At 38.6% G+C, this 14,087-nt stretch overlaps 1 protein-coding gene across 1 annotated transcript in view; it reads right to left on the reverse strand.

Annotated features, from left to right (window-relative positions):
- Positions 1-14,087, reverse strand: part of LOC115919332 (aminopeptidase N-like) — a 55,545-nt gene that overhangs the window by 20,767 nt on the left and 20,691 nt on the right. The window contains exons 2-5 of the mRNA XM_030972835.1: positions 3,973-4,246; positions 3,047-3,167; positions 1,533-1,687; positions 678-791 (exon numbers count right to left, since the gene is read on the reverse strand). Of these exons, the coding sequence (XP_030828695.1) occupies positions 678-791; positions 1,533-1,687; positions 3,047-3,167; positions 3,973-4,246 (664 nt within the window). The remainder of the gene's footprint in view (positions 1-677; positions 792-1,532; positions 1,688-3,046; positions 3,168-3,972; positions 4,247-14,087) is intronic.

Consider the following 14,087-nt stretch of genomic DNA (forward strand, 5'->3'; position numbering starts at 1 on the left):
TGAGGTAAATGGGTATCTGGTAAGATTATCCCTTGAAATGCATTGTGCGCTGATAACGACTGCCGGAGCTAAAGCTAGGGCAATAATTTCCAAAACTCTTTGGAAGCGCATAGAGATGTTATTTCATAACGTATTATGTACCATACAAGAACTGAATATTATTATTATTATTAGGCCTATATCTTTTACACATAGAGACAGCCTACTTTGTGCATTTTGAAATAATCACTGCCAAAGTGATGGAGATGCTTCATGAGTACCTATTGCTAGCCTTCTTGAAAACAATACTTCCACTTGCCGATCCTAGAACATACCATCGGTGCATAAATAAATAATGATGACATAACTTTCATAAACACGTATTCACCAGTCATTTTAGTTTGGTTTTTACAATTTTGTACAAATGATCTTTATCTGCCCATGCGCAAATAGTATCTCCGAAGTGACTTATTCATATTAGTTCAACCAGGGAGATGATAAAGAAGGAGTGGAAACTCTTGTAATTCATTCAAACGCATGCGTGAGTTCTAAAGCGTAACAATGGGATGTGTGTAACATTCCACTTGGCTTTGAAATTCCATGCTCCGAGCCGCTCTTTCACTGATCACCCCCTTACTCCTCAGAACGTATTTACGTCACTGCCAGTACGCATAAAATCAGGAAATATCTGTACTTACCAACATCATTTCCGGATTAAGGGCATCAGCACCCAGATATCCGAAGTATGTTCCAAATCCTTCGTTCAACCAGAGGTCATCCCACCACTCCATGGTGACGAGGTTGCCGAACCACTGAAATCAATCAAATTTTCACATGAGATATTTTGATAATGATTTGGAATATTAGATATTATATTGCTACACTCCCCTCACCCTGCACAATGGCTTAGTGTGGGATGGGCATTGGAGTCGGGACAGGGGGGAATTGGGTGGATGAATACAATAGAACAAGGCCACGGAATGAGGTGAGGGTCGTATCATCTCCTTTTCAAGTTGCCTTATCCTATTAGTTTTATGCTGACCAATGTTATACTTGGCTTTTATGGGATCGTAGTACGAGCTTAGGATAGGTTCTTTTTCCCGTGGATTTTTTTTGTCCGCCAAATTTGGAAAAGAAAGCCGAACTTGTGTTATTACTGTGTTAGGATTTTGACGTAGATGCAGGCCCTGATTCAGGCAGGGGCATAGTCGGCCCGTGCCCCCCTATTAGGTGGATAATAATAATGATGATAATAATAAAAATAATAATCAATCATTGTCATTACAGCTTCCTGGTCTTACCAAGCAACATGTCACATACTGCTTATCATGATTAACTGTTCAACTGTCTGAAATAGCTGAACCATAGCTTGACACCATTTGTTTATGGTGATGTCAGAGTAGTACTAGTCTTGTGAGATACCCACTGACCTGTATTTTCGTTACTATTTGGGACACTTACCTGGGAAATGCATGCCAATAGTTTCCTTATATGATAAACCTTTTTTTAATTCATCTTAATTTGAGTGAAATCGAATAATACGAAAAACATACCTGGTGCGCAATTTCATGCGCAATGATTGTAAGCATACTCTCCTGGCTTGACCTAGTATCCACATCCGGGTCATAGAATAGTCCGCTTTCTGGGTAGGTTACCAATCCCCAGTTCTCCATTCCTCCATGTCCGTAATCGGGAACACCGAGCATGTCTATTTGGAAAAACAGAAAGAGAGATATATACACATTAAAAAGGGGAGAGAGAGAGCGGTATATAGAAAGAGAATAGACAGAGAGAGATATAGGTTAAAAGGGAGAGAAATAGAGGTGAGATAGGGAGGGGGAGAGGGAGGTGAGAGAGGGAGGGGAGAGGGAGGGGAGAGGGAGGGGAGAGGGAGAAAGAGAAATAAGAGTGGGCAGTGGAAAAGAGATTGTATAAATGTTTTCCATTAGTAAAAACGAATACGTTTAATCAAATTATGAAAATGCAAGCATTACTTCAAACAAACAGAACTTTGTTATTCCTGGCTCATATTCCCTAATTGAGGTGTCATAATATTATGAAAGGGGAGATAATGAACTTTCTAGAAATGTGATTTTCTCTATGAAATTCAGATACTGCCTGCCAAATGAATTTTTGGTACCCTCTCTTCAGATTTGTCTTAATCACTCATGCGTAAAATATGCATCATATGAGTTGCATTAAAATATTAAATGAAAGAGGAGGATCTAAGTTTTACAAAATTATGTGTCATTTATTAATTATAATTGTGATTAAGTTATGATAAAACATCGATAATTCTCGGTTTCGTTTTTTCTGGGACGCACTGTATACATAAAATATTATTGGTGTCTTTCTATCTTTCTCTTCTCTCTCTCTCTCTCTCTATCTCTCATTCCCTGTTTCTCCTTCGGTGTCTCTCTTTTACCTTTCCTCATTTTATCTTTCATATTCTGATCACTTGAGAATTTTATAAACAATTTGGCAATAAAAGTATACCTCACTTGAAAGTGCACATTGTAAGATATGGGGGGGGGGGGAGACGGGTGTATGCAGACCCTGACAAAACTTGAACAAAAATCTGTCCTCGTTTAAATTCTTTTTAGAAATTATGTCTTGACAAAACTAATATAACAAGCGGGAGGGGGAGGGCAATTATGTTTTTTTGTTGGTAATTTAAAAATAAACAATTGTAATGTGTCGTAGCATACATCGACAACACTATTTCCTTTCTTTCGCAGTTAAATGAGCGATTTCATGACATTACTGATAACCAAGTTGATCTATATTTCTAGAGGTGCCGTGGTCGAGTGGTTAAGTCGCCGGACTGTCGATCACAAGGTCCGCGGTTCGAGACCCGGCGCGGCACTAATGTTCTTTGGCAAGACATTGATCTACATTTGCCACACTCAACCCAGGTGATGTAAATGGTTACCTGGCAGGAATTAATTCTTTGAAATGCTAGAGCGCCGCAATGGCAGCACAGTTAAAGCCGGGGTAATAATATCCAAGTTGGGGAGCGCTTAGTGAATTTAATAAGCGATATATAAAAACCGAGTATTATTATTACCCATTTTCGATATCTGAAACGGGATGCTGAAGTAGTCTTCAAAGTGCGTCATGAGTGACGAGGCCGACTCCAACGCGAATGCAGTTGTATCTATGGCGTTCGGACGACTCCACGTTCGGAGCTGAAACAATAAATCAATCCATTAATCAAGCAATCATTCAACAGAATTATATCTTAAAAGACATGAACGGAAAGTATTTGAATAAACTATTTGGAATGAATGAAAGAACTGTAACAGTGTATTCTACGGTTTACCAGACGCTCATATTCTACATCACAGAGACAACCTCTATATTGATTTTGAAGAAGAAGAAGAAGAAGAAGAAGAAGAAGAAGAAGAAGAAGAACAAGAACAAGTCCCAGCATACTGGGAAAAGAATAAATAGAAAGTTAGAATTATACGATCACAAAATAGTGATTCGCACTATGACATCACGTTGTTTCCCATACTGATTTTCAACACGTAGGCATATAGTTACATAGCAACTATGAAAGGAAGTACCCACGTTAGAGAAGTAGAACAAATGACATGTGTATGGTGAAAGTGAAAAAGGATAAGGCATTGAAATTGTAAGTGACAAAAGGATTCACGAGAATGACAGCCTACGATACCGACTGATCGGTCTCGGGGTGGTTTCTGACAGCTTTTCTAAGGGTGTGGCTGTCGGTATCATGGGCCGTCCGTATCATGGGTTATCGGTCTCGTGATACGTCCGTCTCATTCAAGGTCTGTCTCGAGGGCTGTCGGTCTCGTAGTCTAACGGTTGTGTCCGTCTCGTGACTTATTGGTCTCGTGGGCCGTCCGTCTCGTGAGTTGTCGGTCTCGTGATACGTCCGTCTCATTCAAGGTCTGTCTCGAGGGCTGTCGGTCTCGAAATCTGTCGGTGTCGAAGGCTGTCGAAATACTGCGGGCATACTACACTTACCCGAATCCCATTCGTCGTGTTAATCTCTCTGTAGTCGAGAACACCGACCGCCAAGGCGAGGAGGTACGTGGACATGACCGGCGACGTCTCGAACCTCGTCGAAGACCACCCGTCACCGTGGTCGATAGTGTCCATCTCACGGCCATTGGAGAGGGCGACCATGTGGGTTCTGTGCTTGATAAGAACGTTGAAGGTGGCTTTCATGATGGGTTCATCGAAGCAGGGTAAGGCATGGCGGGCAGAGACGGGCTGGAACTGAGTGACAGCCATCCAACTTCATGATGGACGAGGGAAGAGGTGAACAAGAAAAACAAGAACATCAAGAGGGTGGGGTGAATAATTTCGTAGCAATATATTAACGATAACAATAACAACATTAATCATGACAATTACAGCAATGAAAATATTTATATTAACAAACAAAAAAGTAAAATAACTTCATTCATGAATCATCGGAGATATTGCATTAACATAATATAACAGAAATTATTTCTCTAAGATGGTTTCGTTCACGATCAATTTGGAGTTGCCTATAAACAAAGGTTGAAACTCTTAGTTTTTATATGATTTTCCTCTTCAAAATGTTAACTTCCCGGTTATGCATTTCTCGTCTGAATATTACTAAAGCCCACATCACATTATACTATCTGCAATAACCTTTTAAAGTAACATTCAAACATGTAAAATCTTAATAGCCGAGGATCTGAATAGTATTATAATTAATCGTACCTACATTTTGAGGAATTTCAAGCTTCCTTGCTGGAGAAAAAAAGCTAAATCGGCTCAGAATCGTAGCTACGTCACACCAGTAGTGCAATTAATTACGATTCGAAGGCAATTTAGATTTTATTCTGAAAAGAAGAGTCATGTGCAGTAGAGCTCCGGAAGTTAAGGTTCTTATCATTATTTAAAAAAACATATCAGGAAGAAGATGTCTGTTTAGAATTCTATATCTAATTAAAATTGCCACTTTTTCGAAATACGGATCGCAAGAGGATGGTATAGTGTGCGGTGGACTGTATGCACATGTTCACATCAATTCAAAATGATATACGAGCCCAACTACCGATCCACCTCCTTTGACCGTTGTCTCCTTTTTATTTTATGTAGGTCATTACTCCATGTCTATTCGACGCAAACTCTGACTAATAATGGACTGCATCAAGCGGTAATGATTAGCATTGCCATTACTACCTTCCAAAGAACTTGATAATAACATTGAATAAGAAAAGTACAATTTTAATATCTTACACTGCAAAGACTGCTTATCTATTAAATGAAAATACATTTATATGCCTACTTCTATTTTCCACAAAATTAAATTAATAGCTGAAACTTGGATTTCTGATCATTATTCTCTCTCAAGAAGACCGGCAAAAAGACCTACGCTTATCTTCGATTGGAGCCCCGGCCAGCTCTGTTAAAGATAAGTTTTAATGTCTCCATATGCCTTTTTGATGTAAATCGAGTTATCATGTCTCTTCAGAACTGAATAAATGAAATGAAAATATGAAAGAGGAACTAGTGTGTTCTAAGAATGAAACCGGATATTAATATAAAGTCTGTCTGAGCGTGTCTGAGGGAGATAATTTTATTCGGAACATGAATACATGAACATATAGAGTATAATAGGAAAGATCAAATACCTTTGGTATTTTCAAATTAGAAAATAATGGATTAGTATGGGCAAGGAAGCTGGAATGAGAAACCCTTTTCTGCAATCTGAATAACATATAGACATTTATTGTTATTTGAAGACCCCTAGGCAACAGTACAATATTAAAGATATGGGGATATCAAAGCATTGTAAATCATTTACAATATAACATATATATATATATATATATATATATTTATTTATATTATTATTATTATTTTTTTTTTTTGGGGGGGGGGAGCGAGTACTTAAATATGTTTAAGATATCTATGGTCTTGGAGAGAATGTTGGTACAAATACTATCATTGCGGCCATTCCAATAAACTGTTAGAATTGTAACAAATTTGATGAGTAATAATAGTATTATCTAGGAAAACAACTATTCTGTCATAGTTTATTAATTTGTTCGAAAAAATCATATTTTAAAATTATGTTTAATACTAAGTTATTAGAAATTAGCAACGAATACAATTTAAATGAAGATAAGATTATTGAAGATTGTATTCACATATTTTGTCATTGATTACCTAGTAGCAATATGCCAGTCTGAGCATGAGTAGATAAATAAAGGTCATTGCAGACCAAATTGTGAAATACACGGAGACAAAATACTGGATACGCGTTCATGAAAGTTATATAATCATTATTCGTTTACGCACAAACAGTGCACTACATGATACACATGTGGAAGTATTCTTTTAAAGGGGGAAACAAAGGCTATTTATGTAGCACCTCCACTGCTGTGGTAGGAGTGATTATTTAAAATGTACAAAGTGTGACCTCTTCATGTTTTGAAGATCTGTGGATATTCGGGGTCATTCGGGACATGTGCTAACTGTTACTGTATGTATTTCGCAATCTGACTATAGAAATACAAATATTCGTTACAGGTGATTAAATAAATAAATTGTAAAAAAGCACTCAACAAAGATTTTTGCATTAAAATTGATTACATTACGATTACGAAAATGATATATTGATATACAGACTCACATCATAATATATGCAGTACGAGGAATAAACACCCAATGTGATGGTAAGTTTATTCCTATATTTAGAGGGATGTAATTGTACTGCAATCCAAAATTGTGCTTTCCTATTTTCTTAGATAGACCATTAAAAAAAATTCACCCCCTCCCCCTCGAAAAAAAAGTCATGAATAACGTGTAATAGCTACAAACGCGGTTTGTGCTCTAATATTGTTAGAATAGATAGCTTATTATTCATAAAAATAGAGAAGAACAAAATATCTAGCTCCTCATTCCACTCCTACCGCCTTTTTGTGTAAAATTCTCAATGTTCCTCTACAGGTATCCTACAATGGCTTGTTGATTCTGCTTATCATGATGAACATCTCAACTGGAGGTAAGGACATGAACATCTTCCTTTTAGATTATAAACCATTCTGTCACGCTGCCAAAGCGCCTACAATAGCTACTTCAAAATGACCAATTCTTGATCACTGGGGTTAATGTCGTCTTTGCTCTGTCCATTGTCAGCCTGGGTCTCTTTTTGTGACTAGGGCATTATGATAAGGCATTTAAAGGCAGGGTATGCAGCTGACACTACTTCAGATTTACTCATACTGCAAACTGCTGCTCGTCTGTCCTATAATCTCACATATTATTTCGTCTGTCATCCCTCTTGACTCCTAATACACACAAATAACACAATAATACACTTCAATTATTGTGGAATAGCCTGACAACGACTACTGAGAGCCGGCCGTTTATTCAGTATGAATGTTTAACAAACATTTCTTCTCGTTTCCTTCACTGGAAACCGGACCTATCATGATCCAGGATAAAAAACCAGAGATAAAACTCAACGAGCATAAAAACTCTGGAAAACCTTATTTAAACACAGTCATGTAACACTACATGACACAACGCACTTTTATTGTAAATAAAAGTTGTCTCGTTGAAAGTTCAAGCTAGAATGATTCAATTACACACTAATTCATGCCACGCCCTGGTCTCCGTGGCAGAATTAGCTCGCACACCTGTACGAGCTGCCTATGCAAATTACATTCCATCGGGGCACAGCCCCGGACCCAACATAAGTATGCATTCATTAACGAAACAAACAACATTTGTCTGCTATACAATCGTACCGCAGACAAATAATAATCTGTCCGAGTGAGAATGTTTTCTTAGAAAATGCTGCAAAATTAAGATTATACCAGTAGTCACATTGGCATCACACAGTGGCGTATCCTGACATTTGCTTGGGGGGGGGGGGGAGGGACCTCGAGCCTTTAACAAGTCGTTTAGTTCAGTTCAGTTTAGTTGATTTTGTTCAAGTGCATGTAATACCTTGACTGTAAAGTAGGTTATTGTATGTATTTTTTGTTTTACTTGGTTGATTTTGTTGTCAGGGTGTGCTAAACCTTCATGTGGGTTGATTGTAATATGTCAAGACGGAAATGTTGACACCCGTATTTTCACCGTAGTCTGGATATGTTTAGTGTTTCCATTTAAGAAAGACCTATGAAATTTTCTTATGCATGTTGTACTTTAATTGGATTACATTCCATGCAGCACTGGCGGATGATGACGTCACCTGCCCCATGATATCCGATGTGACTTGTCCCACAATGACATCACTAGATTCCGATGACGTCATCCAAATGGTGCCTGAGAGACTACACATGATCATCCATTGGCAGATCGTACTGAGATGAAGGGAATTGATCTGAATTTGATTTGCGCTAAACCAGGTAACTCACCCCATATTATTCGCAAAGGATGCCAAACAAAAAAAAATTGCCAGGGAAAATGATATGAATGATGAAATTTATGATGATCAATAGGGTGTAACAAATACAAAAGGTCAACTATTTCTCTCATAATATATCAAGATTTGTATATTCATGCTGTCCTTATGGGCATTTCCCCTGATTTATTTTGGGGAAAACGAACTCTCCTACTTGGGAAAGGGCAAACTTTTCCCTAATAATTTCTTTACTATTTGTTTCTTTTCATACGAACGTGATTTCTAGTAACCGCCACCAATGTGCTTTCTCTCTCTCTCCCTCTCTCTCTCTCTATCTCGGGGGGGGGGGGGCAATGGTGATACGAGAAAAAAAAGGGCTGCAAAAAATTGGGGCGGGCCTTAATTTACCTACCCCTAAAAGGCTTGATTTTTTATCTTGATTTTTCGTTTCTCTCTCATGATGTTTAAGAGCCAAATATTTTGTATACATTCGTTTGACATGCGTAGCGTCTATCCAACGAATGCTGAGCTTACACAACGAATGACCAGCGAATTCCCAGAGTATGCCAAGCGCTGCGGTCCCAGCTGACCCACACTTCACCAAGAAACATTGGACTGTCGACCTCACTAGACCAGTTCCGCTAGCTCTCTGAGTTCCAGTTCCACTTCCAGTTCCAGCATACGTCCCAATGATTCTGATGGCAAAAAGGGAAGGAAGCAGTCTGCCAAGAATCAGTCAGCCAAACATACCTCCGGATCCATGCTCTGGTCCACATCGATCTGCCAAGTTGTCCTTTTCACAATCTTCCACTGCTTTGGATGTAGGCTACTGGTTGGTGACAAGCTGGTTTAGTTCATATTTATGTTGATGAACGGCCAGAAAATATTGAATCCGTAGTCTCTGAGCATCCTCTATCTCCGATGACCAGCTGACCGGACTTAAATATGATGGAGCTACTCGCGGCCGCTGTGACGCCACAGACTGAAAAAGGGCTTCTGTCATTTTACTATGTACGCACTTTTTCAGTAGACTAGCGTCAAGCAAGTTAAATGGGCGCCTTGTGTGAAAGCTGATGTAGGTCGGAAGACGCTGCGCATTCGTTGGCCATTCTTCAGCCATTCGTAAGACAAACGCTATGTATACATTGGGCAATTGCTTTGACAAAGTTCCAGATGAGTTGAACATAATTGGATGCACAACGGACGACGAAGAAACGTACACCCAACGTGCAAAAAGTTCAAATAGCATATCGATCAGCAAGTTGTCACATGCACGATCACAATTTTGAACATGTCCAAAATTACAATCGACCCACAGCTAACAAATACAACGTATGTCGAACGTGTATGTCACGTACGAATGACAACTTATGTGAACGTACACTATGTCTTGAATGTCCAAGAAACGTTGGCCACACGTTGGCTCTATACACACTGACAGGGCTTTAAATAACTCCATCTAAATACATCATTTTTTCGCAGGTATTTCAGCATCGCTATGACGGCACCGTAAACTTTTATCAGAATTGGGCTGCTTACAAGAATGGCTTCGGTGATTTAGAGGCAGAGTTTTGGCTTGGTAATGATATCATTCATCATCGCATCTCATACCAAAACATATATACACTCCGTGTAAACGTGGTGAAATTAAACGGACAGTCATCGAGGGCATTCTATAACGACTTTCGTGGCTAATGAGAGTGAAGGATATCGCCTAAATCTCACATCTTCAGATACAGGTTCGATTGTGCTTCTTGAGCCCACGGCACTCTATATGATCTTCCTCCGATCCGACTTTCGAAGAAATGGCAATTATATTACATACGGAAATCTAAACAAACACTATTTTCCTGCTTTAAGTTCTAAATAATCATAATGATACTATCAACAGGAATGTAGTTCTTTTTAAGCCATCTATACAGTATAAACTCAAATCGGCCTTAGATCGCACTAGTAGCTGGTATGATGTCATATCACAATTCTGAGCCTATTTAAGTCTTCCTCCTTCCAGGAAGCTTGAAATCCATCGAAATTAGAATTACATTAATCATATGACTATTCAGATCATCGATCATTAAGGTTTTATAACTCTGAATGTTCATGTCAAATGCCATTTCAAATTTTTCCTATCCCGGATCGTAGTCAGCTCGTATAGTGTGTGCGGTTCGCTTTAGGAATGTAAGATATGAATATCATTTACAAACTAAAAATAAATAAACTGATAAGAAGAAGAAAAAGAAGAACTATAGAACTCCAACGTAATAGAACGATATGCATGCATTGACGTCCCTATGATGTACGTTCCAGATCAAAACGAATCTCTTGGACTATCTACAGTGCGTCCCAAAAAAACTATACACTTTTGAAATGGCTGCCGAATAAAAATATATGATTCTTAGGGGAAAAGTTTTACATGTATGGAAAGCTCATGAGCTCAACTTTCATATGACACCAAAAAGTCCGAAAATAATTCACGCTTGGGTGAGCAATGCTGACTTTTGTAAAGGGTATGAAAATTAGGTTGCGCAGGAATTAGCCTTCCAATTTGTGAGAGGTAAATCCTTTGGAGCTTACGGAATTGAGGATGATATGACCAATTTATGATCAATCGTGATGAGTTTTGGTTTGCTGAGTGGAATTTGTGGTTTATGGGATTAACATTTTATGCATGAGTGAACAGGAATTGCATTTGTTATTTCCGTATAGCAATGTAACTTTCCATGGTAGACTCAGTGGTGTGTTCATGGGAATCAGGACGGGGTGATGGTACATGGTGCAGGGGAGGTGAAATGTACGGTAGGACTTTGTTGGGTAGATGGGATAAGGGTCAAGAGGACATGTAAGCCCCTCCCCTCCTCTCTTCCTCTCTCTCTCTCTCTCTCTCTCTGCCGGGTATGCTTGTGCATATCTTGACAATTCATTAGACAATCAACATTCAGCTATCAATCACTTAATCAACAATGTATCAGTCAATCGGTCAATTAATTAATCAATCAAGCATTCAATCACCATTCAGTATTTCAATCAATTTAATGATTCAATAAATCGATCATAATTAATCAATAACTCAGTCAATCAGTCAATCTATCAACCAACCAACCAGGCATTTTATACTTTGAGTTTCTTCAATGGCCCACATGTCACCTCCTCTCTTTCGATGCACAATCTTGGTGAAGGTTTTTATCCAAAGTCACAGATGTAAATAAAAAATAACAGTTTGTAACATGGAAATTACAACATTTACCATCACCCCCATCCTGACTCCCATGAAAACACCACTGAGTCTACCAGGGAAATTTACAATGCTACAATAAAAAATGCAATTCCTGTTCACTCATGCATAAAAGTTTGGTTTGATAAACCATGAAATTCACTCACCAAATCATGAATGATTATCATATCACCCTCAATTTTGTAAAGCTCCAAAGGATTTACCTCTCACAAATTGGAAGGCTAATTCCTGCGCAACCTAATTTCCATACCCTTTACAAAAGTGAGCAGTGCTCCACAACCATGAATTATTAACGGACCTTTTGGTGTCATATGAAAGTTGGGTTCATGAGCTTTCCATACATGTAAAACTTTTTCCCCAGAATCATATATTTTTTTATTCGGCAGCCATTTCAAAAGTGTATAGTTTTTTTTTGGGACGCACTGTAGAGCGATTTTTTAGAAGCCAGTAGCATCTAGCAAACTGGAGATAGATAGGCAAAAAACAAAATGGCGCCTGGACGGTCGCTCATGAGTGATTTTGGAAAACAATTTTAGGGAATAAGATGGGATGCTGATGACTATGCTCACAAAGTTTGGAAAGAATCAAGATATTACAAGGGGCCTACAAAGTGTAACCAAGCACTGCGTGGACAAACGAAGGAAATTTGTTTGAAAAAAAACATGTCATGACGTGCGCTCTGGCACAAATGGCTTTCCATACTAAAATAATAATGTAGGGGTATAAATGACAGAGTTTCAAAATCCGGCATCGAAATGCCCCGCGTTTGGCCACCAAAAATATGCTGGGATTTTCTTTTTTGGAATATCGGAAGGGGGGGGGGTAATATACAGTGTGAAAAATTTATAGCCAATATGTTATAATCGGCAAGTGGAAACGCTGTATCATCCGCTAAATCTGGCTTGCGTGCATAGAACAAATAAGCATTTTTGCATACAAAAAGTGCAGTTTTTAAAACAGTGCGATTCTTTCCAGCATTGGGATGCCCAGGAATCACTTGGGTAACCTTTAAAAAATTAAAATACAACACAATTGTATGTACTTTCTCTGTACTTTTGTCGGAAAAACGTAGTAATCCAGCACAGTGTCGTCTCTTTTTGCGTTGAAGAAGGGCAAAATAGCGAGTTTCAATCGCACTTCGGCCGTTCTCTCACTCGCGCGCAAATCCTCGTTCGTGGTCGGGAGGCTTCGGGGTGAGCGGCTAATGAAAATACTAATCGTTAGCTTTCTTTTGGTATTAAACTTGTTTTGATTGGTTGTATATTTTTGTTGGAATTTACTCATTCCAATAATGGAACTAAATGCCAGATGAAGCCAGTGGCCCGTGACCACAGAACTGTAAATATACAAACAAATTTAAGGAGGGACGTGTCCCCCCTGTTCCCCCCCCCTGACCTATTGGTTTCGATGGTAGAGGAGGGGGAGGGGGCAAGAAGAATTTAAACCACTGACATACATTTTTACAATAGTCTATCATGATATTTGAAATGCTTTGTAAAGATTCTTTGATTTCTTCTTTGTTTGCATTGTACGTACTCACCCATTCATCTGTTATGTCTCAGACTACATATCATGTCTATCGCTTGGAACCGGGTTTTATTTCACGTATCATTCCACGAATAGCCTGCATTATGCTAACACACATTATGCCCTACTTAAAGCCCCACTCCAATACTTATAGCTACTTGAGCCCTCTATACAGCCAACAATGCCTAAGCGGTACCCGTTGATCCGCCATGATGCCCTTGTTCTTATATTATTTGAGAGCTGATTCGATGAGATAACCACCTGCCAGTGACCTTGCAGGCTCGTCTTATCCCTCCATGTCAAACCAGTGCAGAGGGGCTTTAACATAATGCTCCCATCCCAAAATGTTAATGGGGGGGGGGGGCATTTCAAAGGAGGGAGACAAAGGATGAAAGTCATGAACCACATCATGCACTATGTAAATGTTTTAGACTGCAAATCATACCTATCAATAATGGAACCAGGGGCTGTTTCACAAAGATCCTAAGTCGAACTTAACTGTAAGTTGGAATTACAAATTATGGAAAGCCTTTGTAGTCTTAAAATAAATTTATTCAAAAGCGAAAATTCAAGTTATTTAGACTTGTTATATAAATTCATCATTAAGAACATGAAATCTCCTTGATAATACAAAAAAAAATATGAATGATTTGAATCAAAATGTTATGCCCTATAAAAAAATTTCTTTTAAAAATATTTTCATAGATGCTAACGGCTTTCCATAATAATTGAGTCCAACTTAGAGATAAGTTCAACTTAGGGATCTTTGTGAAACACCCCCTGGTCTTATTTGATGTATTATTCAATCAATAGCCTAATTTGATTTTTGAGAGCACATCATAGGTTGCTAGGCATATCTATTAGCATTGGGAAATTAGAGAGATATAATTAAAATATAATGAAACTGCATATATTTACATCACATTTCCTATGTTTGATGATAGCCTCTACTAGCGATGCAGTGGCTGACCCAGGGGGGGGGGG

This window comes from Strongylocentrotus purpuratus, unplaced genomic scaffold (assembly GCF_000002235.5).
Source record: "Strongylocentrotus purpuratus isolate Spur 01 unplaced genomic scaffold, Spur_5.0 spur5_scaffold_6, whole genome shotgun sequence".
In the NCBI taxonomy this organism is placed as follows: domain Eukaryota; kingdom Metazoa; phylum Echinodermata; class Echinoidea; order Camarodonta; family Strongylocentrotidae; genus Strongylocentrotus; species Strongylocentrotus purpuratus.